Source organism: Choloepus didactylus, chromosome 2 (assembly GCF_015220235.1).
Source record: "Choloepus didactylus isolate mChoDid1 chromosome 2, mChoDid1.pri, whole genome shotgun sequence".
NCBI lineage: Eukaryota > Metazoa > Chordata > Mammalia > Pilosa > Megalonychidae > Choloepus > Choloepus didactylus.
In genome coordinates, this window is record NC_051308.1 from 37,158,185 (window position 1) to 37,185,637 (window position 27,453).

Sequence of the window (27,453 nt, forward strand, 5' to 3'; positions counted from 1 at the left end):
TAATTGTTTAATAAATGAATCATAGATTTAGTTGATTTTAATGGATGGGAGAAAGTACCAATAGATAGGAAAAATCAGCAGAGAACAGACTTGTGATTGCCTTTATTTCCTGTTTTTAAAATTACTACACTTAATTGAATATTTTTCTCACTACATTTATTTACTATTCATTTAATTTTAATTAACTCCTTCATGGAAACATAGCATCATAATCTGTGTGGAGAAAATAACACGCTACTTCTCTATCTTGGCATTTAATTTCAGGAAGGTATAATACCTAAACTTTTCTAGAGTTCTGCTTTCATTTATCTAAAAAAAAAAAATGTTTTCAAATGAACCAGGTTAAAATGCAGCTCAGAATTGGCATTGAGTAATTACACAAAAGCTAATTAGCACTGTATGGCCCAGCCACTGCCAGTACTCCCTTCCTGCTTCTTCCTTTACCCCTTCCCTGGAGATGGCCTCAAGGTCAAGCCTCTGTCGAAAACCAGGATGGGACATCCAAAGCCCTGTTCTTCGGACCCAGATGTTGAGCTCCACAGAGCAGTATCCACTATCATTTTTCTGTGCCATTTCACCTTAGGGAATTGGTCCACTCCAACCAGTAACAGTGACTCACTGTGCCAGTGATTCAACCTAATAAGCTGGGGGAAAAAAGTAGAGTGAGAAATGTGAAATATAAATTCAACAAATTTATCAACAAGCTACAGCTCTCCCTTCAGAATTGCTGACAGAACCTCACATGGCAGGATTTTTATACCATTCGGTATTTAACTGTGCACGTGCACCCAATTACTGTGGGTGAAAGGAATGTTACCTTCATGGCCGACCCACTGGGGTGTTCCCCAACTTTTTCTACAGTGTGGCAGTCACAGATTATTTGTTCAGATACTGGGAGAAACTGGAAGGGACCTGGATACCTGAACAGGTTGCTCTGGGCAGGGGGTGACTGGCGTGGGAGTTTCGGCCACCTTGGGTGTTGCCCAGCTAGCCCCCTAGAAGGCTGAGATCAATAGCACTTTATTTCAAATAGAGCCAGCTGAGCAACTCCACCTTTCAAGGTAGAGAAGCTCTGCACTGAAGAATCAAAATTCAAGTCACCAGTGATCTAACATTTTCTTTGGAGAGCATTCTAATAAGAGTGAGTGTATGAGCCTGCACCTACTCAAGACCATCAGCAGGCATTAGGTATAATAAATTGCCTAAGAGGCCTCTTGGATAAACATGATAGAATATGGTTTTCTATTCTATAACTCATAGAATAAGCTCCCCTTCCAGATTAACTACAGTTTACTACTATAGACTTGAGTAACTTTAGCTTTCTACTAAATAATTGTTAATTTAAATTTTAATGAAATTACTCAAATATCAAGTGAAAAACAGTCTTTAGACATAAGGTTATTGTAACCCAAAGTGATACTGAAGTTTATTTTTACACATATGTTAAAACAGATAAGAAATACAGCATTTTCCAAAGCACTATTACTTTGGGAAATAAGGAAATATTTGTAGATACATTTTTATTTCTGACAGCACTGAAAGTACAGTATCAGGTTTGCAAAGTACAAAGTTCTCTACAGAATATTGTACTGTGATAATGCTAAGCTCTCGTTTATTTACCATAGTGCACAATACTTCCTCACACTGGATAATGCTACTATGTATCCAGTAAAGGCCAGGTGAAATTCTACTTTCAGATTAAGAGTTGAGAGGTATCAACAAATATAAGTAGAAGCCAAATAGGTCAAGGAGTGCTGAAAAACGAATTCCTGTTGCATAAAACAACTGATGCAAATGTATCTGTCATTTCTAATGGTTACTGTGAAGTATTATGATTTTGCATTGTATTATCTCTGTTACTGGCATAGTAAATGTAAAGATATTTATCAAAAAAACAAAAATGTCATGAAATTTTAAGTAAAATTATTTATTTTCATAAATAAAAAGATAACTCATTATTAAATGTATACAACAGTTAGCAGAAATAGTTACATCTCTCTATACTATAACCTTCATGCACCTTCTTTACATTTGTTAAGTCCTCAAAATTTCCAATGCCATTTCAAAGACTATTATATAATGGGATATTTTAATCAAATAGTGTCACCCTGGCTAGTCAACAGGCTATTTATTATCTGCCCATGTCAGAACTGCCAATCATTAAAGTAATACCAGTATTTACTGAGATTTACAGAAGCAATGAACATTGTTTCCCTTTCATATGTGCTATTGTAATACACAAAATGTCAATTGTAAAAATTTAGTAACCAGGTTAATAAGAACTAGTAACTTAAGATAAATGTGTTCTATAGGTAGAGCAATAAGCTGGCATCAAATATTGTTTAAAGTTTTGCAGTAAATGGCATACAGCAGACGGATCAATTATTTTATTAAATAAGGACTACACAAAATACAGTGAAATTGAATAAGACATTATTTTCTATAGATGTCAAATAAACTAAATTTCTGTTATTATTCCACTTATTCTGGAAAATGCAGTTTCAGATTTAAAAAGTGACTTGTACGGAGAAATCAGCATTTCCATATTTTAAAATAAAACTTCACTGATTCTATGTAGCCTAAGGAGTGTAAACCAAGATATGTGGTTTCAATAATGATTTATTTGAACACAATATTGATTCAGATAGGTATAATCTATTAATCTATTCTTTATTATGAAGTGAATATTCTGATATCAATACTTTATGCAGATTTTACTCAGGATAACGGTACTTATTTTTCAAAGAGTTGCTGTGCAGATTCTGGATTTATCTACATAAACATTCAGCACAACACCTAGTACAAACATACACCTCAACACCTCAACAGACATACACTACTATTTTAATTATATTAAGTGAACATGTGTCTCACTTATAATAGGAAAACTGGCTACAGCCCCCAGAGATCAAAAGAAGATATACCTACAGATGTGTGACTTTTGTTTAAGTATTATGTGTCTACTATTTAAGTATGCGTATATACTCAACTAATTGTGTTTTAAACATTACAATCTATTTTAAAGATGATCTGTATCTATGTTTGTTCACTAAGTCTTTGCTACGGCCTTTGGCCTAAAGCAATACAATCCTGACAGGATATTTATGTTAGAAAACTATATAAAAACAATGTATGGGTAAATTAGGTAACAAAAGCATTTTACTCTAACTTCTTTTAAAAGTAGAGAGCTACCATTCAGAACAACATAACTCACTTAAGTTTAAAGTTTTTTCTTTCCATCATGCAGTATTTGACATCTTCAAAAAACTTTTTTATCTTGACTTCCCTCATATAGAAACACTAAGAGCTGTTACAAAGTTCTGTCCTCTAAGTAAAAACCTTATTAAAAAAGGTACTTGTAAAATTCATAGGAGGTTTATTGAGACTGAAATGAAGCAAAGGGCTACAAGAATAGGAATAAGCCCTTATATGGTTTCAACATACCTACAAATGCTGATTTTCCAGTAAATCATACATTCTATTATATGTAAGGGATTTGGTTTGAGTGATTTTCTGATCATTTACCACAAGCGACTTCTTTCCAACAGAAAAATAAATGACCCAAAACATAACAAGTCTGTGCTACAATTAACATAATGATGAGGGGAAAAAACCACTCTGTTAAAAACCTATTCCTGTCATTCTTCTAGTATCAAATAAGAGGAAGGAAAATAAACTTTTTTGTGAAGATAGAAAAACATATCTGAAACTACATGATTCTGACCTAAAATTTAACCTGAAACTATGCAGAGTTCAAAAAAGACCCAGCCCCCAAATACACCCTTTAGAGGCACAATAAAATCTTTAGAATGGTGTCCCAATTAAAAAGGAGAGCCTGGAAACAAAGCATGAAACACCTCTACTGTATTAAAAGTCAAGAGCAGATAAACTGAAAGCAGATTCCCTCTGAATATAATAGATTATTTTATAGTCTTCAAAGAAATCATTTTAAGAAATCTGAAGTTCCATGGTTTATCTTATCTAGTAGTACAGAAATTCAAAGTGTACATTTTATCAATGTATTTTAGGAAATGTAGCACCCAGTGTCCTTTTGAGGTTTGATATCTGGTTCTTTCACAGGTTTTACTTCTTCTTCTGGTTTGGGTTTGGTCTAGGGAGAAAGAAAAATATAGTATAAGTACATAAACTAAGATTTGGAAAAGAAACACTAGATCTTTTCCACTTCAGAACAACACTGAGACTAACAAAGCTGTTTCAGAAACTACATAGCAATTCAATTTAAGATCTAATTGGAAAGCAACATTTCAGGGAAGATGAAAGCCTAGATCGGTAGGAAAAAAAGAAATCAACCTAATGATACTCCTACTCCACATTCTTTCTGAGGAGACAGAAACTGAGTGATGAATTTATCTATGGGGAATCCTTAAGTTTGAAAATAACTTAGGAAAATAACAGTCTGTCTCTCAGAGCTTTTTTTAGAGGCCCAACAGGATTCAAAGATGGTTATTTTACAGAATGGTTTTAGTTTGGGAAGGAATATATATATATATATATTTACATACCCAATTTCAAGGAGCAATGGCTGCAAAATCATTCCCATTCCCTCTTTTGTCACAGATTCCTAGTCTTCTGGTAGCTTTACCTCAAATTTTCCACTAACCTACCATTTGATTTAGTACACAAACATAAACTTAGATATAAATAAATAAAAGCAGTCTATTTTACCCCTAGATGATTTCATAGAATACTGAAATTAGTCACATCATCAAATACATAGCACTATACCTAAATTAGAAAGACAGTATTGCTACAGCACTACAAACATGGATGAGCCACCCTTTTTAGATCTTTTCTACTGCATTCTTCTTAGAAGTACACTGACAAGTTGTAAAAAGGCAAGATATTGTCTTGAAAATAGTGGTAGTCAACTGTGTAGAAAATCAATAGACAATTAAGGCCTAGAAATCTTATCTCAGAGAGTTTACAACAGATTACACCAGGCAGTGTAACTGATTAATTTCACATTTAGACAAACATATATATCTACTAAAATAGAGAAAAATAACAAAATGCTGGTTCTATAATTTTCTTTCTAAACTTTTATGAATGGAAGGAAAAAAATCCAATCTCATACACTGTCATCCTTGGGTCTCTTGGTGAGATCAAATGCAGCCAGTGTTTCTGGTGTCCAGTGTGCACTTATAGGAGGAAATTCAAAAGGCACAGGCTCTACAAGACCATAATTCGCTTTGAGTTCCAGCTGTGGAGCCTCTGTTGGAATTTTTTGAAAGTAACTGCAAAAAGCAATTTAAGCAGCAATTCATTCAATTATTCAGTACCTATTTAAGTGCTTTACATGTCCAAGGCCCTGGCAAGACAAAGACAATTTAACAATAAATAAGATAGAAAAGATTTCCCTGCTTCATGTACCTACATATGAACAGGTAAGACAGTCAAGAAACCCTGGGAATTACAATGCAACGAAATTGAAGCAATGATGGATAGAGGGTGCCTTGAGAACACAGAAGAGGAGCAGTTAACCCAGATGAGGGGGTTCAAAGAAGGAAGCTGAACTGCAGGCATGTTCAAGTAAGTGAAAGAAGCTCAGTATGACTAGATGCAGAATTTAAGAGAAAGAATGTAGACAGAAAAAAGTAGGGACAAGATTAATTACACCAACCTACATAGGTGGTGGTCTACAGTTTGAACAACACTGATTTACAATGGAAAACACATGATAAAAGTGGGAAGCAATGAAGAAAAGCAATTTTCCTGCTTTACAGGTAGCTGAAAGTCAGAGTGAGACGAATATGCAAAGGGAATTGAATAGATATGTACAAAACAGAGAACGGAATGAAAAGGGGACAAAGTTAAGAGAAAACTAGGATAATATGGGAGTATCCTAAAGAAGTGGGCTGTGTGTTTGTAACTCATGTTGTATATATCTGCTTTTATATATCATCATCAGAGGTAGAATTAAAGTTAGGTCATACACAATAGAATTTAGCCACCAATTTAAAGAGAAAATTAATGCTAACCTAAATGTAATTTAACATAAACTCTTTGGGAATAGAGACTAACAGAAAACATGGTATTACTAAAATATAAAATGGTGGTACTCACATAAATCCATTTTCTCGTTGACATTTTTCTAGGGTATTCTTTACAAGACTTCCAAGTTTCCTAAAGAACAAGTGTCCTGAAGGTTTGACACTTGGTCCAGGTCCTTTGGTTTCTCCATATTCTTTGCATAATGCTTCTGCCTTTGCATAAACTACATGTGAAAGGGACATAAAGTTGTTTGATTATAATTATTTGCTCATTTATACTTAAAAGGCTTTAATCCAGAGATGAGAAATTTTATCACTCTTTACGTACAATAACATCAATACCAATAATAATATTGGAAGCTGTATATTTTCTAGGTTTCTAGAATATTTTTTTGTTCCTCCAATTACTTTACCTATCTCACTCCCTTTCATTATCTCAGCCAAAATTGCTTTTATTTCCCATTCTCCTTTATGATAAAACATTTGATTTTTAAAAGGGAGTTAATATTTTGGCAGGAATGCTTACATTTTTCTGCTTCTTGGAGAGACCTGATTGCTTCACCACATTTATCACTGGCCAACAAAGTCTGACCATGGTAACAGTAAGCCTGATAAAAGAAACAAAATTGTTTTCATTCTCTTCCCAAATCATGCTTTCCACTACTATTGTTTTATATATGCCATCAGATGAATAAATGCTTTTGTTCACTGTTTGAAGTAACAATTCAATCCCTTATGTTTCTTCAAGTATGTAAGTTTCTCCCCATGTCTGCTCAATGGGACTAATATAAAAGATGGAATTATGTCATGCCTTGAGCCAAACTAGCCTTCTAACCATAGACTGAGAACAAAAAATATTTAATGAAGCCTGTTTGTAAAATTACAGCATAGTGGATAAAGGACAGAAATTACTATGTTAAAGCAGAGGTAGAGGGAGGGTTTTGAGGTTAAGGGTGAAAGAGATTTGTTTAAGAGAAATGTGTAGCAGCCTGAGGTAGGACATGTTCACTCTTTACATGCTTACATAAATACAGGGATTACACATGGTCTTACACAGTGCATTTGAAAATTGATTATAAGATATAAGAAACAGAAATAATGTACTTAGACCTGAAAAAGACTTTTGACTATCTCTCACATGATATTCTAATCAACAAAACCAATAAGTGTGTTTGGTGGGAATAAGACGACTGATAAGTAACTTCCAAAGGATGCTTATTGACAGTTCTTTACCAACCCAGGTGATATACTGCATGGTGCGCCTTAAGATTAGATTTAGAATATATATTTCTCAATGTACAGGATGAAACAATTGAGAGGGCTCTCTTTAAGTATGCAGAAGATTCCAGCCTCAAAGTGATGTTTGAATCAAATGGCAACTGCATCATCATAATTTGGTTCTAAAATTCTAAATCATCTCTTTCTACCTACTCTATTCCATAATGGCACTGACGGCCAGTGAACATTTATGAGAGTTGTCCATCAACTGTAAAATGCTAATGAGGAGTCTGGGGGATGAGAGATTTGGCATTCAGGGATAGAAAACGCAGTAGTTAATATTCTTTTTAGGGTTATACATACTTACATAAGCTGTGTAGAAACACATTTTCAAATGAAGATATTTTCTCCATTTCACAGAGTATGCAGGCTCCAAACTGGATAAAGTATGATCTAAAGTTACATTTTAAAAAGCAAAATATAATTTCACCCTGATTCACTAGAAGACTTTTAGTTCATGTGTTCTGATGCTAAAATCAGAATGCCATTTAAATCTAAAATGCAAGAATTCATACCTATTTTTAAAACCCTGCTTTATTTAAAGTAAGTTATTTTCTCAAAACAATGTTTTAAGCTACATAATAAGACTGGTTACAATATCATGGCATCTCTTTGATTTGTTACGTTTAAGGTAATAGATGTGACTGAGAACTTCATAGTAAATGCTGATTATTATATTATCTATTTTAAAAAGTTTTGTTAATATAGCAATGCAAAGAGAAGCCACTGTAGTCAGAAAATATGGATAATACTTTCCTAATTCTCATTCACCCTCTCCATCTACTGAAACTTGTATAAATCCTGCACAGGCGCACACATATGCTCATATATCCTTCTGTCACACGTCTCCATCTATTTCCCCCTCTCTATTTCCTACTTTGCTGTCTTTGTCAAAGTTTCAACATTTCTTCTATAGACCATAGCAATTTCTTCCTAAGTGTTAAGTAGAGTCAGCCTTCACCTAGCAATTCCATCTTCCATACTACAACTATAGGGACCTTTCTTAAATTCAAATCTAATCAAGTCGACTTACTTAATATCTTAATGGGTCCCAAATATCTACAGATCCTTAGACAGACTTACAAACCAACTCCTGATCTCACACATGAACACCTTTCCAACCTTACATTCATCCTGTGCTTTAGCTAATAGAAACTGTCACAAGGCCCCAGAATGTGCTCAGCTCTTTATTATTTCTGTACATACTACAGCATGTCCTACTTCTCCCATACTCCAAAGATGACTAGCAAACTTAAAACTTGTATTTATATTTCAAAAGAAGGCAAAAACACCAACTTCCCCTAGAAAGCCTTCTCTACCATGATTAGATTGTTTAGGCTCTTATTTCATTGCTGTAACAATATCTTAGATATAACTAAGTACAGATATAATTAGTTATAACTGGTTAAAAAATTTTATATTCTCCTTTCCATTAGAACACTTAGGTAGCTTATTAACTGTGAACAGCTCTAATTCTTTCTTGTATTTCTCATAAGATTAATAAAATAATGCAATTATTCCAATTTTGCAAATGATGAAACACTCTTCAGAATTATTTTGTTTACCCAGTCCCCTATTAAGCCGAGAATAGATAAATCTGAAAGCCTAAAGACTAAAAGCCATAACAATAGAATTACAGGCTTACCAGCTTTTTGATAGAAATTGGCTGTTTCATATGCCAGTGCAGCAATTAGTCCAGGAGCATGTTTTAGTTCAATTGCTCGAGCAATTGTTACTGTAATCAAAACCAAGTAAAGTGAATCTATGATTAAAGTCACCTGCATTCACTCTAAGTTCAAGGATAACAGCAAAAGACAGACTTACAGTCTTAAAACTGGGATTTTAGTACAGATCGTTAGAACAGTTTTAATATGAAAAATTAACTGCAGAAAAGGCACACATAAACGGACAACAATGAGCTTGCTGATTCTGAGACTACTCGTTTAAATAAATCACTAGCTAATCACTAACTAATCACAGGGAATTACTACTACAAAGTAGCATATGTCTGAGAAACATAAATATTTCCAAGGCACTAGAGGTTTGAAATAAAGAAAAACAAAAACAAGGTTTCTGTATCTGTTTTCACTTAAGTCCCCAATTTATTTCTTGCCTTTGAAAGGCAAGGATTTCGAGGCAAGCCAAATAATGGCAACCGTGAATCAATTTCTTAGCATAGGACTTTAAGCATAGGACTTAAGAGCAGGAACTTGGCTTAAATAGATTAACACCAACCCAGGAATTCTGCTTGGTCCTGGGCATGCCTCCATTATCAATGCTGTCTAATTAAAGAAAAAAGGAAGAAACCAATCTGAGGACCACCTTAAGCCATGAGAAGAGGAGTAAAAGGAAAGAGCAGCAAGAAAGAGAGGGAAAAGATAAGTTAAAGAATTAATTTTGTGCTGTCAGAAACGGAATGAAATCAAAATCTCTTAAAAAGAGCCGTAAACTGTAACACCTTTTCCTGCTAGTTAAGAGTGAAGGCAAAAGCTGTAAGTCAAGTTATTCCTTACTATAAATCTCTCAAAACCTGAAAATTCAATTCCAGCTAATCCCAATTAAAAAAAAAAAGAATGAAATGCCAATATAAATTTTCTTCAAGAAATTTTACAACATTTAGGGATACCTTCTTGAGCTTCAGCCTGACACTGGATGATATAAGCTTCTATGAGCCGTGCCTCTAAATCCCTTCCCTTTTCTGCAGGTGTAATAAGTTTGGGGATATGACTTTCCTGAGAGAGAAAGAAAAAAAAGAAAAAAGCCAAATTGTATTTCAATCCAGTTGTTATAGATGAAAAAAAGGAAGTTATGAGACACTCAATTTGGGGATTTACACAAATTTTGAAGGCAAATGAAAAGTATGTGAAAAGAGAATAAAAGTTCCTGTATAGTGTTCAACACAGCTTTTATAAGAACAAAAATATAAGATCAAAATTGGGATCATATTAAATTGCTTAGCTCTTTAACTGGAATAGTAACCTAAGTTTCCATTTGCATGATAGCCTGAAATGTTCATTCACATTAATAACTGAAGATATAAAGAAAAAAAATACTATTCACAATTCTACAGTTAACTCAGGACCACAGCTGTTAAATCACTGTAAAAAAATCTTATTTTATCATGAGAGAACCCAACATTGGCCTCTACAAGGCCTTCAGTAAATGAAGTGAAGTGGCGGAAATTCTGATTGGAAAAATACATTATTCTTTCTCCTAATTCCCATCACATCTCCAGGCAATTTAACATAACTAGTGTGCACTGACTGCCCCTCTGGTCAGAGAATTCAATGAGAAGTTCAGTTTTACAAAATTATGCCTGCTCCTGCAGGGGAAAATGAGAAATGGTAAAAACTATCCATTTTCCTGCTTTGTCCTCTCCTATCTTTTGAAAAGAGACACAAAAATAAGCAGTGTATTACAAAGTGAATTTTCTAATTTAAAAATTCACTGATTTTAAGACTAAAATTGAGATCTTTAATATTCTATAACTTTCAGCTCTCATCAACAAGGTAGTTAAAATGAAAACAGAACACATACTAGCTCTTTTTACCTAATGAAACAATTCCTCCCCACTCCAAGAAAAGGAGGAACAACTCAAAAATTAAAGCACCAAGAATATAAATTATTTTTTACCTTTAAATGTTTAAAAATCCCAGCTGCAATCTTTAAGCTTCGATGGACTTCTTTTGCTTCATCTTCTGTTATGCTTAAAGACAGTGGTTACTTTAGTTAGAGGATAAATATGGTTTTGGGCATTAAAACCAACAACTAATAAATTCTCATAAAAGCAATTTAGTCATTTGCTAATGACTAATTTCTCACTCCTGGCTTTATTCTTTTTGAAAACTCTTAATTATGGCACTTCAAAAAGTAACAAAAACATATGGACAATATCCAAAGAAAAGATATTATATAAATGAAACAAAAAAAAACAAAAAACAAAAAACAAAAAACAAAAAAAAAACCTGCCTAAAGTTAAACTCTGGACAAAGGTTTCTTGCTGTTCCTTCCAGACATCTTCTGTGCATATACAAGCATAATGCATTATACAATTAATGAAGGCACACACTTAAAACCACATACAACGTCAAGTCAAGAGCAGAACTAAGAGAGCTCTGAGACAAAAGGCAATAAATCCAGTGGCTGAGAAAATTCACTAAACAACACAACTTCCCAAGAAAAGGGGGGTGTCCACTCACAGCCACCATCCTGGTGGACAGGAAACACTCCTGCCCATCGCCAGCCCCATAGCCCAGAGCTGCCCCAGACAACCCAGTGTGACGGAAGTGCTTCAAATAACAGGCACACACCACAAAACTGGGCGTGGACATTAGCCTTCCCTGCAACCTCAGCTGAATGTCCCAGAGCTGGGAAGGGGGAGCAGTGTGAATTAACAGAGCCCCATTCAGCCATCATTTGAGCAGACTGGGAGCCTCCCAACACAGCCCAGCAGCCCAGAACTGCCCTGGGGGGACGGCACTCACCTGTGACATAGCACAGTCATCCCTCAACAGAGGACCCGGGGTGCACAGCCTGGAAGAGGGGCCCACTTGCAAGTCTCAGGAGCCATACGCCAATACCAAAGACTTGTGGGTCAGTGGCAGAGACAAACTGTGGCAGGACTGAACTGAAGGATTAGACTATTGCAGTAGCTTTAAAACTCTAGGATCATCAGGGAGATTTGATTGTTAGGGCCACCCCCCCCTCCCCGACTGCCCAGAAAACACGCCCCACATACAGGGCAGGCAACACCAACTACACACGCAAGCTTGGGACACCAATTGGGCCCCACAAGACTCACTCCCCCACTCACCAAAAAGGCTAAGCAGGGGAGATCTGGCTTGTGGAGAACAGGTGGCTCGTGGACGCCACCTGCTGGTTAGTTAGAGAAAGTGTACTCCACGAAGCTGTAGATCTGATAAATTAGAGATAAGGACTTCAACTGGTCTACAAACCCTAAAAAGAACCCTATCAAGTTCAGCAAATGCCACGAGGCCAAAAACAACAGAAAATTATAAAGCATATGAAAAAACCAGACGATATGGATAACCCAAGCCCAAGCACCCAAATCAAAAGACCAGAAGAGACACACCTAGAGCAGCTACTCAAAGAACTAAAGATGAACAATGAGACCATAGTACGGGATATGAAGGAAATCAAGAAGACCCTAGAAGAGCATAAAGAAGACATTGCAAGACTAAATAAAAAAATGGATGATCTTATGGAAATTAAAGAAACTGTTGACCAAATTAAAAAGATTCTGGACACTCATAGTACAAGACTAGAGGAAGTTGAACAACGAATCAGTGACCTGGAAGATGACAGAATGGAAAATGAAAGCATAAAAGAAAGAATGGGGAAAAAAATTGAAAAACTCGAAATGGACCTCAGGGATATGATAGATAATATGAAACGTCCGAATATAAGACTCATTGGTGTCCCAGAAGGGGAAGAAAAGGGTAAAGGTCTAGGAAGAGTATTCAAAGAAATTGTTGGGGAAAACTTCCCAAATCTTCTAAACAACATAAATACACAAATCATAAATGCTCAGCGAACTCCAAATAGAATAAATCCAAAAAAAACCCACTCCGAGACATATACTGATCACACTGTCAAACATAGAAGAGAAGGAGCAAGTTCTGAAAGCAGCAAGAGAAAAGCAATTCACCACATACAAAGGAAACAGCATAAGACTAAGTAGTGACTACTCAGCAGCCACCATGGAGGGGAGAAGGCAGTGGCACGATATATTTAAAATTCTGAGTGAGAGGAATTTCCAGCCAAGAATACTTTATCCAGCAAAGCTCTCCTTCAAATTTGAGGGAGAGCTTAAATTTTTCACAGACAAAGAAATGCTGAGAGAATTTGCTAACAAGAGACCTGCCCTACTGGAGATACTAAAGGGAGCCCTACAGACAGAGAAACAAAGAAAGGACAGAGAGACTTGGAGAAAGGTTCAGTACTAAAGAGATTCGGTATGGGTACAATAAAGGATATTAATAGAGAGAGGGAAAAATATGGCAAACATAATCCAAAGGATAAGATGGCCGATTCAAGAAATGCCTTCACGGTTTTAACGTTGAATGTAAATGGATTAAACTCCCCAATTAAAAGATATAGATTCGCAGAATGGATCAAAAAAAATGAACCATCAATATGTTGCATACAAGAGACTCATCTTAGACACAGGGACACAAAGAAACTGAAAGTGAAAGGATGGAAAAAAATATTTCATGCAAGCTACAGCCAAAAGAAAGCAGGTGTAGCAATATTAATCTCAGATAAAATAGACTTCAAATGCAGGGATGTTTTGAGAGACAAAGAAGGCCACTACATACTAATAAAAGGGGCAATTCAGCAAGAAGAAATAACAATCGTAAATGTCTATGCACCCAATCAAGGTGCCACAAAATACATGAGATAAACATTGGCAAAACTAAAGGAAGCAATTGATGTTTCCACAATAATTGTGGGAGACTTCAACACATCACTCTCTCCTATAGATAGATCAACCAGACAGAAGACCAATAAGGAAAGTGAAAACCTAAACAATCTGATAAATGAATGAGATTTAATGGACATATACAGGACATTACATCCCAAATCACCAGGATACACATACTTTTCTAGTGCTCACGGAACTTTCTCCAGAATAGATCATATGCTGGGACATAAAACAAGCCTCAATAAATTTAAAAAGATTGAAATTATTCAAAGCACATTCTCTGACCACAATGGAATACAATTAGAAGTCAATAACCATCAGAGACTTAGAAAATTCACAAATACCTGGAGGTTAAACAACACACTCCTAAACAATCAGTGGGTTAAAGAAGAAATAGCAAGAGAAATTGCTAAATATATAGAGACGAATGAAAATGAGAACACAACATACCAAAACCTATGGGATGCAGCAAAAGCAGTGCTAAGGGGGAAATTTATAGCACTAAACGCATATATTAAAAAGGAAGAAAGAGCCAAAATCAAAGAACTAATGGATCAACTGAAGAAGCTAGAAAATGAACAGCAAACCAATCCTAAACCAAGTACAAGAAAAGAAATAACAAGGATTAAAGCAGAAATAAATGACATAGAGAACAAAAAAACAATAGAGAGGATAAATATCACCAAAAGTTGGTTCTTTGAGAAGATCAACAAGATTGACAAGCCCCTAGCTAGACTGACAAAATCAAAAAGAGAGAAGACCCATATAAACAAAATAATGAATGAAAAAGGTGACATAACTGCAGATCCTGAAGAAAGTAAAAAAATTATAAGAGGATATTATGAACAACTGTATGGCAACAAACTGGATAATGTAGAAGAAATGGACAATTTCCTGGAAACATATGAACAACCTAGACTGACCAGAGAAGAAATAGAAGACCTCAACCAACCCATCACAAGCAAAGAGATCCAATCAGTCATCAAAAATCTTCCCACAAATAAATGCCCAGGGCTAGATGGCTTCACAGGGGAATTCTACCAAACTTTCCAGAAAGAACTGACACCAATCTTACTCAAACTCTTTCAAAACATTGAAGAAAATGGAACACTACCTAACTCATTTTATGAAGCTAACATCAATCTAATACCAAAACCAGGCAAAGATGCTACAAAAAAGGAAAACTACCGGCCAATCTCCCTAATGAATATAGATGCAAAAATCCTCAACAAAATACTTGCAAATCGAATCCAAAGACACATTAAAAAAATCATACACCATGACCAAGTGGGGTTCATTCCAGGCATGCAAGGATGGTTCAACATAAGAAAAACAATTAATGTATTACAACACATTAAAAACTCGAAAGGGAAAAATCAATTGATCATCTCAATAGATGCTGAAAAAGCATTTGACAAAATCCAACATCCCTTTTTGATAAAAACACTTCAAAAGGTAGGAATTGAAGGAAACTTCCTCAACATGATAAAGAGCATATATGAAAAACCCACAGCCAGCATAGTACTCAATGGTGAGAGACTGAAAGCCTTCCCTCTAAGATCAGGAACAAGACAAGGATGCCCGCTGTCACCACTGTTATTCAACATTGTGCTGGAAGTGCTAGCCAGGGCAATCCGGCAAGACAAAGAAATAAAAGGCATCCAAATTGGAAAAGAAGAAGTAAAACTGTCATTGTTTGCAGATGATATGATCTTATATCTAGAAAACCCTGAGAAATCAACGATACACCTACTAGAGCTAATAAACAAATTTAGCAAAGTAGCGGGATACAAGATTAATGCACATAAGTCAGTAATGTTTCCATATGCTAGAAATGAACAAACTGAAGAGACACTGAAGAAAAAGATACCATTTTCAATAGCAACTAAAAAAATCAAGTACCTAGGAATAAACTTAACCAAAGATGTAAAAGACCTATACAAAGAAAACTACATAACTCTACTAAAAGAAATAGAAGGGGACCTTAAAAGATGGAAAAATATTCCATGTTCATGGACAGGAAGGCTAAATGTCATTAAGATGTCAATTCTACCCAAACTCATCTACAGATTCAATGCAATCCCAATCAAAATTCCAACAACCTACTTTGCAGACTTGGAAAAGCTAGTTATCAAATTTATTTGGAAAGGGAAGATGCCTCGAATTGCTAAAGACACTCTAAAAAAGAAAAACGAAGTGGGAGGACTTACACTCCCTGACTTTGAAGCTTATTATAAAGCCACAGTTGCCAAAACAGCATGGTACTGGCACAAAGATAGACATATAGATCAATGGAATCGAATTGAGAATTCAGAGATAGACCCTCAGATCTATGGCCGACTGATCTTTGATAAGGCCCCCAAAGTCACCGAACTGAGCCATAATGGTCTTTTCAACAAATGGGGCTGGGAGAGTAAAAAAAAAAAAACAACAAACCACATACATACACAATGGTAGCTATATTCACCACTCTACCTTTGATATAATCACCTAACATTCTTTGGAGATAATTTTACATCAGTACATAAAATTCAGCTTCATTTTAAAAATGTCTGCATATTATTCCCATGTTATGGATGCACCATAATTAATTTGTCAGTTTCCTATTGCTAGTATCCACTTTTGCAAACATAAAAATTATCTTTTTATTTTGCCATTCTTTAATTCTTTAAAGCATCTTTCCACATTGCTAATAAGTTTTTTGTATTTCTCTGTGAACTGACTTTATGTCCTTTGCTCATATTCAATTGGTTTGTTGGTTTTTTCCTTGTTGATTTGTAAGAGTTCTTTACACATTACAAAAATAATTTGTCATGCAAGTTGCAATTTTTTTTTTTTACTAGCCTGTTTTTTTTTGCTTTGTTTATGATACTTTTATGGAGTCAAATATTCAGCCTTCTTCTTTATGGTTTCTTGGTTCGAGGTCATATTTTGAAAGACCTTCTCCATGACAAGATGATTAAAAAAAAATTCCCCCTTTTAACACCAGGTTCCATAATTCTGATGCAGAAAATACTATCATTACGAGGCAAACTTCCACTTATCCAAAGTAGTACTTTTTATCAATAACCTAGATTTTTTAATACTGATGCTCCACGTATTTTAAAAATAACACATATGCATATAACCCCCCACTTGGAACTTACTTTTCTTTTCCAGCCAGTCTTGAAGCATATTTGGTATACCACAAAGCAACATTAAATCCCATGGAAATTAATTCAAAAACAGCATCCTGCTGGGAACTAGAATTACGAACATATTTATTAAACTCTGTCAGTTACTGAGACACCTGTACATGAAGCCTACTATATAGCCAATCAAAATTATAAAGAACTATATGCTAACTGATAGTATCCCAGCAACTGGGAAATACGTACAAAGAAAACACACTCCCTGTTTTTTGATTGATTGTTTGTTTTTTAATTCAGTTTTACTGAGATATATTCACATACCATACAATCATCTATGGTGTACAATCAACTGTTCACGATACCATCATACAATTATGCATTCATCACCCCAACCTATTTTTGAACATTTTCCTTACACCAGAGAGAATCAGAATCAGAATGAAAAGTAAAAGTAAAAAAGAATACCAAAATCACCCCCCCATCCCACCCTATTTTTCATTTAATTTTGTCCCCATTTTTCTACTCATCCATCCATACACTGGGTAAAGGGAGTGTGATCCACAAAGTTTTCACAATCACACTGTCACCCCTTGTAAGCTACATTGTTACACAACAGTCTTCAAGAGTCAAGGCTACTGGGTTGGATACATTCCCTGTTTTTAATATAGATGGGAAGACAAGACACACACACACACACACACACACAAACATATTGGTAATTAATAATAAGTGCTTCTATATAAAGGCCCACTATGTGTTTCATAATAGTAAATCTGAGAATAGTGGCTTCCAAACTTCATTGTACATAAAGAAGCTTTAAAGATAGAGATTTCTGGAATTCAACCCAAGAGTCAGAAAGTCTGAAATGGGGCATAGAATCTGCATTTTTAACAAGCACCTAGGGTTCTTGTAACACATTTTAAGACAATGGAATTCAGAGGAGAGAGATCATTTCAGGCTGGAATGATTAAAGAAGGCTTAATGGTATATAGAGAATCTGAATAGGCCTTGAAAGATGGCTGGAAAGGAAGCAGGACTTTCCAGTTGACAGAATATGATGTCAAAGCCAAAGAAAGTATAAAAATTTTTTGACAGCACTGACCAGACCAGCATAAGTGGAGCAGGCAGTTTGTAAAAAGAAACTGAGGGACAGAAGAGCAAAAAGACAAGATGAATCCAAATTGCAGTAGAGCTTGAATGCTAAGCCAAATCAGTATATCACAAAGAAAAGAGTATTAAGTGTATGTGTGTGTGTGTGTGCACGCGCTATCAATTATTAGGAAGTGTATCACTCTAGTATACTTAGGAAGATCCACCAGAGGAAAGTGGAGAGAGTTTACAGGTTCACAGGTTTTATCACACACACACACATGTACAGTTTATTTTATTGTGGTAACACATGTATAAAATAAAATTTGCCATTTTAACCATTTTTAAGCACACAACTCAGTGGCATTAATTACATACAAATATTGTGCTACCATTATCATCATCTATTACCAAAACCTTTTCATCACCCTAAACAGGAACTCTGTACTGATTAAGCAGTAACTCTCCACTGCTCCCTTCCCCAGTCCCTCACAACCTTTAATCTACTTTCTGTCTCCATGAATTTGCTTATTCTAGATATTTCACATCATATTAAAACAAGTATATTTTATACCTTGTTTTCTTCCATCAAATTCTATTACTGAATGTGACATAAAAAAAGATGACAAAAAGCATATAAGTAAGATATTAATGCCAATTTTTATCCACTATTATTTTTATAAGGAGCCTGAAAATTCTTTATATATTATCTCATTTATCTCAAATGATGGAATAAGAAAACAAAAGTAATTATTTTACACATGTAATACTAAAATAAAGAAAAGTTATCCATAAGGAAGAAGAAACGAATAATCGTGGCTCTGCTCAGTATTTTTTATTTAATGCTGCCACCTGCTTAAAAACAATGGAGCATGGAAATTTTCAGATTTAAAAAAAAAAGATTTTTTTTAGATTAAAAAAAGATAATACATAGTTACTTGAAAATATAATTTATTAACTATCCTGTTTAGTAAGCATCCTAATAAACAAAAATATGACAGTATGAACAATATCTTAAAACAGTTTTACTCTCCTGAAAAAAAATTTAATTCAGTTTAACAGTTCATTCTTTTCAGCACTGAGAACTTTCAAATGATCTACATCTGGTGATTTAGTGGACATTTCTAACTTTTACATCTAACACATTTATAATTTTACCTTTAAATAATAAAAGTTTTGCTGATTTACAGGGATAACTCTCCTTCTGCCTTGTTCTCAAAACACTCCATTTCTATTTCATCACAACTAAGTAGTGGAGTATGTATCGTTGAAAAAATATTATTTTCAGAATAGATATACTCACAGCACACTTTTTATTGAATAAGGAGCAAACAAAGTAATTTAAAAATCTCAGATGTATTGAATACTTAGTATTACTTAAGGCCTTCATCACAAAATTCTTCATTGTCTCATAAAGCTGTTCTAAAAAATGTTTAAAAAAAATAGCTTGCTTTTATAAGGAATCAAAACTTGGCACATTGGAGAAAAATGCCAAATTTATGTAATGCAAAACATTCAAAATTTTGCCAGAGATTTGCAATGTTATACTGATGAAGAGGTTTGAGTCTTCAAAAACAAAAACAAAAAAAAGTAATTTTTGGTAATGCTTTAAATTTTGTGTCAAGAACAAAGGGTCACATACAGAAAACCAGAAAATGAGGGCTTGGGGAATCTAAGTATCTCTGAATATTAAGATTTGAAAGTTATCCACAATCCCTACTTTTTAGTCAATTTATAAATTCTGCATAGAATATTCCCAAGGAAGAAGGAAAGAACCTAACATTTGTTGAATGCCTATTATAAACATGACATTTTATTATTCACTGAACAATTTTCTTTTATTTCTCACAAAAACTCTACGAAATATGTGTAACCTATATTAACTACATAGCTGAAGAGTCAGATGTTCACTCAACAAAAAAGCTGGCATTGCATTTAGATATGCATGAATCCAAGATCCATACTCCTTCCACTATAATGCATAGCCTGTCCTGGTCTTTCAACAATCTCTAATGAAGTCCTTCCTTTCTTTTTTGTTTTTATAAAATGGTAATTCTAAAGCAAATTGAGACAAAGATATTTGACCATTAAACAACAAATGGTGTAAGATAATGTGATTAAATACAAAATTAGAACCATTATGGTCTATTTCCTAATGAACTTATAATTAATGTTATGTGAATGTTGAGAAAATTCTGAGGGGAAGTTTTTAAAAAGAGCAGAAAAACTGAAGAGAAATAAGGAAGAAAACAAATACTGTTGAGTCAAGAAAACATGGAATTGGGGGTGCAAATGGGGGGTGGAGAAGAGGAGGAAGGGAGAGAAAGAAAGAGAGAGACTGACCAAAGATATGTGAACTATCCATCAGGAAAAGAAAAGTAGGGGAAAAAAACAAAATTCTGCTCTGCTTGAACGTAACCCAATACTGAAAGCCAGGTTTGGGGGTCCAAATCCTAAACCGTTCTTTGTATGCTTAGAACATCGTTATTAAGTCAAGGCTGTGCAACTCAACTTAACATCTGTACTATCTCAAAAGATCTGGTCTAGAAGAAATAAATAATATTTTTACTTAATAGATAGATTAGGAATTTAAGTCAAATGCTTTTAATTAATTTCCTGATAAAAGGCTGATCACACCTTTATCTTTCCTCTTCAAACACAGAGGCTATGAATTAGCCACTGGTTGTATATTTATAAAAACCGGCTTCCCTTTAGTACTATGTTAGCACTGCTTACCTTGGAATCTGTCCTAGTAATGTATCAGTCCATTTGAAATTCTGAATATATCGTAACTTGCTTTCTTGGGTAGATTCATCCAATGAATTTATGAACCCTAAAAAAAAAAAAAGGTACAAAGCATTTGAATTTTAGAACATGAAATGCTGTGTTTAGAAAAATTTCCAGATAATGACTTTTCCAGGTACCTGAATGAACTCCTCACCCCTCTCCCACCTTCTCTATCCTATACTTTGCCTGAGGTAACATAATATAAAATATGTGCATGTTTAATTTTCAAAATATTAGAAAGACCACATATCAATCTTACATTCTCAAATTTCTGAAACTTAAGGATCCCAAAGTATACAGCCTGGGGGACTAAACTATTCAAATTTGGAAAGTCTAAGAATTAAATGTGAACTTGTGCATAGCTGTTTTTTAAAAAAAAATCTCAAAAGTTCATACAAATAACTAACCTTGTAAAAGTGAAAAATATGAATCTGCTGCATTCTTCATCATTTCTGGATTACAGCTCAAATCAGTGAACAGTTCAAGCAATCGTGCCCTGGATGTTCTCAAATCACTTATGTGAGAAAAAGATAGCAAAGTTAAGTAAACTGTATTGTGAGGAACCTATGTAAATGTAACTTATAGGTTTTCAATGTAAAAGATTTAAAACACAACACTCCCTTCCCCCACATCTCCTCTAAAGTATGACCTAGTACACAGGAATGTATTTAATTATGACTAACACTAGAGATAAAGGAAATTTCTAAAAATTATTTTAGAAGTTTTTCTAAAATTCAGTCTAATTAAAGGGACAAATTATGGATATAATTACATAATAAAAATATATAGCAAGTTTTTAATTACAAAATCAAACAAATGCATGCATTTACAATTTGAGGGAAATGAAGAATGAATAAGTTAAATTGACTAGTTCACAATAAAAGGTTTAGAAAAATGCAAATTTAACATGTATATGATTTTAGCATCTCCTTAAAATTTCTGAAATGTGACATAAACAAACAAAATACCAAAATATATTTTAAGTAGAAAACTGTATATCAAGAATATGTAAAAACATGTCGTCATTAGTTGTTTTAAAACTGCTTCCTAGTCTCCATTGTCCTTGACTTCTCTGCAGCAGTAAATGGTACATAGTCACCTTTTCCTTTTTGAAATTCTTTCTCCTTTGATTCCAATAACATTAAACTTCCCAGGTTCTCCTCTTACCTCTTAAACTTCCTTCTATATTTTTTCTATGCTCCTTTCTTATTTCCATTTACTAAAATGTTCAGTGTTTGGCTTTCTGGTTTTCTCTCATTTAAGATCTCATCTATTATGATAATTTCAACTACATCCATTCCTAGGTCTGCATCTTCAGCTTTGAACTTGGCCCTGTTCCATTTCCATATCTAATCCAGAAGGCAATTAGCTTAGTAAGGGTTCTAGAAATCACATTATATTTACAATGACTGAAGGCACCTGAAATGGGTATAAATGAAAAGAAAGACTAAATTTAAATTGTAAACACCAAGAGAGTAAGAACTGTATACTGACCTTAGTAGGTGTCTACAGTAAAGTACACACTCAAAAGACTTAATCCTGAATGGTCTAGATGTAATACTTATTCATTGGTACTAACTCTAAGAAGGCTTCTTCCAAGAACATGTATACTAATAATTACATACAGCTGACTGAAAATGGGATGGGCTACTTTATGAATTAGTCATTGTTCAAAGTATTTAACTAGAAGCTGAGAAAGCCTGATTCCAGGACTTTGAAGAAATCTGAATTCTTAAGGCCTATTCTAGACACGAATAATTTGCGATTTCCACTTTGGTACTCAAACATCACCTACAGCCCAAATCATATGAAGTTATGTTCATCTTAGTATTATATGATTTGGAAAAAATGTACCTCAGAAATATCTAATTCAGGTTGTTCATTTTACAAATGAGTAGCCAGGTCCAAAGAAACAAAGGGATTTGTCCAATGCTGCAGATAAAACAGCTAATCTGGGAGCTGCCTTTAGGAGTCTAGATCAGGGGTTAGCAAACTACAACTTGCAGCTTTTGTTTGGCCCACAGCTTATTTTTGTACAGCTCTGGAATTAAGAATGTTTTTTTAATTCTTTTTGTATCATATTTTTTATTGTAGAATACAACATATATACATAAAAGTGATTAACTTTCCAAGTGCAATTTAACAAGTAGTTAGCAAATTTCAAAGAATATTATAGGTGATAATTTCAGTTTCATTTATTTCATTATGAAATATATATACAAAAAGATAATATCTTTCAAAGTATGATTTAACAAGTAGATATATAGGAAATTTCCAAAGTTATTATGAGTTATAGTCCCATAATTTCAGTTACTTCCTTACTGTGAAATCTAACATATATACAAAAAGGTATAGCTTTCAAATTACTATTTAACAAGTAGCTATAGAACAAATTTCAAAGGATGATATAGGTTACAGTTCCACCATTTCAATTCTAGAATGTTTTTTAATTCTTTACAACACATTTTTAAGTAAAAATAAAGAAAAATATGCAACAGAAACCATATGTGTCCCACCAGGCCTAAAATATTTACTAACTAGCTATTTACAGAAAAAGTTTGCCAACCCCTCATCTAGATTACTAAGCCTCTCGTGCCGGTTTGGGTATATTATGTCTCCCCAAAAGCCATATTCTTTAATGCAATCTTGTGGGGGTAGATTTATTAGTCTTTTGATTAGGGTGAATACTTTTGATTGAGTGTTTCCATGGGGATGTGACTCACCCAACTGTGGGTAATATTTCTGATTAGATTATTTCCATGGAGGTATGGCGCTGCCCATTCAGGGTAGGTCTTGATTAGTTCACTGGAGTAGTTAAGAGAGATGCTAACAGCTGACAGAGACTCAGTTGCTTGCTGATGCTTAAGAGATGCTTGGAGATGCCTACAGAGGGATGTTTGGAGATGCTAAGCTAAGAGACAAAGCCCAGAGTTTGCCCCAGAGAAGCTAAGAGAGACCCAGAGACATTTTGGAGAAAGCCATTTTGAAACACAACCTGGGAGCAAAGGAACAGCAGATGCCAGCCTCGTGCCTTCTCAGCTGACAGAAGTGTTCGGACACCATCGACTGTTCTTCAGTGAAGGTATCTTCTTGTTGATGCCTTAGTTTGGACCTTTTCTTAGCCTTAGGACTATAAATTTGTAACCAAATAAATCCCCCTTTTAAAAGTTAATCCAATTCTGGTATTTTGCATTCCAGCAGCATTAGCAAACTAGAACACTTTTGCTCCAATCACTTCTTTCCACAAAAAGCAGCAACTCTCCTGATTTCCCCTTACTGGTACCGCCAACATTTTGATCATCTAGGTTCTGTATCTAAAATAAACTGAATCCTTTACAACGTCCCAGAGCAAATCAGTCAATCAGGCTGGCTGACTCCTCCTTTGAAATATAACTTGTAGCTATCTCTTTTGTTCCAGTCAACTGTTCCACTCACTAGCCCTAAAAAGAAGGTTTTCCTGACAGAAATTACTTTCTCTTTCCCCATATTACCATCTAAATCAGGGATCAGCAAACTTTTTTCTGTAAAAGGCCAGAGTATAAATATTTTAAGCTTTGCAGGCCAAAAAGTTTCTGTTGGGACTATTCAACTCTGTTGTAGTGGAAAGTGGCCAGAGCCCGCCACAGACAATATGCAAATGAATGGGGTGGCTGTGTTCCAACAAAATTTTATTTCCAAAAACAAGCACTCCAACAAGTGGCCATAGCTTGCCAACCCATGACCTAAGCCATACAATTTATTTAAACCTCAGCTCATGTCCTTTTTCCAATATGAACACTCTGAAGGCCATTCCAGTTCACAGGGATCTCTTCCTGATCTGAACTCAGTGGGTTTATTATCTGGTCAATCAACAATATCCATGTATTACTTTATGACATCTCTTGTATTGTATATTAGAATATATTGCTGAACTCTTTTACTATAATTGCTTTAGTCTCTCTGGGACTCAGTTTATTGATCTAAAAATAAGGGTCCCAGCCTAGTTGACTGCTAAAATTAAAAAAATCTATGACTTACGTGTCATTTATAAGTTTATAGAGAGTCTAATTGTGTTATATATTTCTGTACTGACCATGGTTCCCCAAAAAAGTACTTTGTATCCAAGGATGGTTCAGTCAATACTTACTGAGATTGACTAAAACTTACTTGCAAATTTTTGAAGCAGCAGGACCTGCAGCCATACCATAGTAGTTAAAAGAGACAGGAGCTGTGGCTTTTAATGGGTTCCTATGAAACCAATGGGTCATTTTCCCCAGATGTTGTCTATAAACAAAAATATATAAAAAATAAAGACAGTAATACTTAATAATCATGTAAACAGTATAACAACTATTTTTAAATGAAAGTTTACTATAGAATAGACATGGGTATAGACTTTACATATGAAATATTATATATGTAAAAACAAAATGCTTTAATGCTGTAAGTAAATCTTATTTTAATTAACTATTTATGGTAGTTGACATTTAGATCAGGCGTATAAAAAAATAGTATTTGGAAACTTGCCCACAGTAACTACAAATAGAGCAGTGATTTTCAAACTTCAAGGTGCATTAAAAAACACCCGGGGGCAGGGAGTCTTGTTAAAATGAAAGCTCTAATTCAACAGTCTGGGGTAGTGTTGGAGAATCTGCATTTCTACCTCCCAAAAGATGATGCTGCTGGTCCCCAGACTACACTTTTGAGTAGCTGGGTTGGACAAATGCAAGTGAGAAGGACACAGGAACAGAATGATGTAATTTCCAAAAGAGGGTCACATAGTGACCCTCATTTTAAAAGGCTACTTACAACGAAATAGGTTTTAAATTAATTATATTTCCTACTTTATACTGCTGATGCCAATGGAATTAACATATCATTTGTTCCATAATAAATGTAGTTTCCATGTAAACAGCCAATAAGCATTAATATTTGCATAATATAAAGTAACACGATAACTTCAATTACTTCTATCCTAAAAATGAAAACATTTGAAAAATAACAAAGTGGAATGTCAACATAAAAAAAATTAAATTCGGTACCTCTGAGGTTTAAAAAAAGCAGTACATCACTTGCCTAAAAGTCCCTGGGTAGGTAGTGCAGATAATACAGGAACACCTAGCTGAAGACTTAAATATGGCGATTAGATTCTTTATTAGGAAACAATAAAGACGATATTCTGATAAGGTTTACTTAATTTGAATGCATTATGTAAGGTTGTCAACTGACTTTTCTTACTATTAGAAAAAAAATGTAGGTTTCACAGTCAATGAAATACCTACTTTAAGTACTTCCCTTATGATATTTAGGTAATGATGACAAAAACGATTAGGGGGAGCATCAGATTATTTAATGAGTAGAAAATGAACTGTGTACCTAATGAAAACTTAGTACCTAACAAGTCCTTTCAAAAAATATCACCTAAACATCTTCCATGGAAATCTCCTTTATAGCCTAAGTAAACCAGTACAGCATTTATGTGCATCTATATCAAGCTTTCTAGAGACAATGCCACATTATACACTTGATATTATGAAAGCAAATTTTCTATGAACACTTCCTGATACGGCGGCCTCCCAATTCTTGGATGCAAATGTCTGAAGTCTGGCATATCTTTACTTCAGGAATGAAGGGGGTAAGGATCAAGTACTGTATTCTCTGCCCCTGTCACATCTTTCCCTTTCTGCGATCCCCGCACCCCTCAGTTCTCAGGAATTCGGAGGGTGAGGTGGAGTCACCAGCACAACATTCGGATGGAGGCGGTCACCTAACCCCCCTCTACCGGAGGACTCTGATTCCTGACATGGGGCCCCACTCCAAATACCCTGGGTCCCCCAAGGAACCTACCTGAGGGCACCCCCGAGCTGTAAGCGTCCACTTCCTGTTTACCATCCAGCCTCTTTCTGCCCTGCCACGGTACTGATGATTGCGGCAGGCGACGAACCTGCGCAGGCGCCAATCCTAGAGCGCCCCCTCTTTCCAAACAGCCATTTTTGTGGAAAGCCGATACTATCAACCCGGGAGAGGCGGACAAACAACGGCCGAACAAATCCCTATTTAGTTTATAGGAGCTCCAAGTGCCAGTGGAAACCCCAGGGCAAGATTATTTGGCAAATCTAGCCATTAATTCGGGTCAATATGAATTTTCTTTCTTTCATCTGTTTCAAGGCATGAGAAGACTTTGTAGGACCCTTATCCAGGGGGATTTATGGAGACTGGTGTAAAGTGGATGATCCTATTGCTTGGGACTCTGGGGAAACAACAGAGTAATGCCCATCCTCATGACATACTTACTGGATTTCTCAGAGTCCGTACAGCAGTCTTCCTGAAGGAAGAGAGGGAATCTCCAAGCCTGCAGCAAGAAAAAGAGAAAGTCGGGAAAGCGGGGCTATTAACCTAATGTTACAGGAAACCAGGCCGGGGCGAGCCGAAGTCACGTGCCCGGGCGGCCATGACAGCTACCGAGGCGGAAGCGCGCACCGCCTAGAGGCCGAGGGTGCCCCGTCGTCGCAGTCCTTAAGAACACTCCGTTCGTCAGCCCTTCCTTCCTCCTTCTCCATGGACTTTCCTCTTGAACGGCGGTCCCTCTTCAGAAAGGAAGAGAAGGATGTGCCGGGTCTCCCAAGCCGAGGAGGATGCCCCAACAGCGATTGCGACCGCTGCGGGGAGTGGGGCGGCCTCAACCTAACGCGAGGCGGGGTCTCGGGGGCGGGGCTTGCGCGGGGCGGCCGCT

The 27,453-nt window shown here is 35.3% G+C and overlaps 1 protein-coding gene across 3 annotated transcripts; it reads right to left on the minus strand.

The window, feature by feature from the left end:
- Positions 1 to 1,911: 1,911 nt before the first annotated feature.
- BROX (BRO1 domain and CAAX motif containing) lies at positions 1,912 to 27,341 on the minus strand. Of its 3 annotated transcripts, none has more exons than XM_037823357.1 (14): positions 27,201 to 27,341; positions 27,015 to 27,072; positions 24,888 to 25,004; positions 21,149 to 21,255; positions 20,691 to 20,787; positions 16,881 to 16,976; positions 10,923 to 10,995; positions 9,916 to 10,021; positions 8,935 to 9,024; positions 7,597 to 7,682; positions 6,538 to 6,619; positions 6,085 to 6,235; positions 5,096 to 5,255; positions 1,912 to 4,111 (listed from the first exon to the last, which is right to left on the minus strand). In XM_037823357.1, the coding sequence occupies exons 3-14, from the start codon at positions 24,986 to 24,988 to the stop codon at positions 4,025 to 4,027; spliced, it is 1,236 nt and encodes a 411-aa protein (XP_037679285.1). In that variant the 5' UTR covers positions 24,989 to 25,004; positions 27,015 to 27,072; positions 27,201 to 27,341; the 3' UTR covers positions 1,912 to 4,024. The 3 variants fall into 3 exon arrangements, with proteins under 3 accessions (XP_037679285.1, XP_037679289.1, XP_037679293.1); XM_037823361.1 differs by having other exon boundaries at positions 27,183 to 27,295; XM_037823365.1 differs by lacking the exons at positions 27,015 to 27,072; positions 27,201 to 27,341 and adding an exon at positions 26,568 to 26,948.
- Positions 27,342 to 27,453: the final 112 nt, after the last annotated feature.

What these genes read in the sequence shown, in the direction of transcription:
- BROX (XM_037823357.1), bottom strand. Translation starts at nt 24,988, where the DNA reads ATGACCCATTGGTTTCATAGGAACCCATTAAAAGCCACAGCTCCTGTC. An exon ending in GGATTTTTAAACATTTAAAG is followed by an intron (nt 10,022 to 10,922) that starts GTAAAAAATAAT and finishes TTTCTCTCTCAG; the next exon opens with GAAAGTCATATCCCCAAACT. An exon ending in TCTCCAAGAAGCAGAAAAAT is followed by an intron (nt 6,236 to 6,537) that starts GTAAGCATTCCT and finishes TTTCACATGTAG; the next exon opens with TTTATGCAAAGGCAGAAGCA.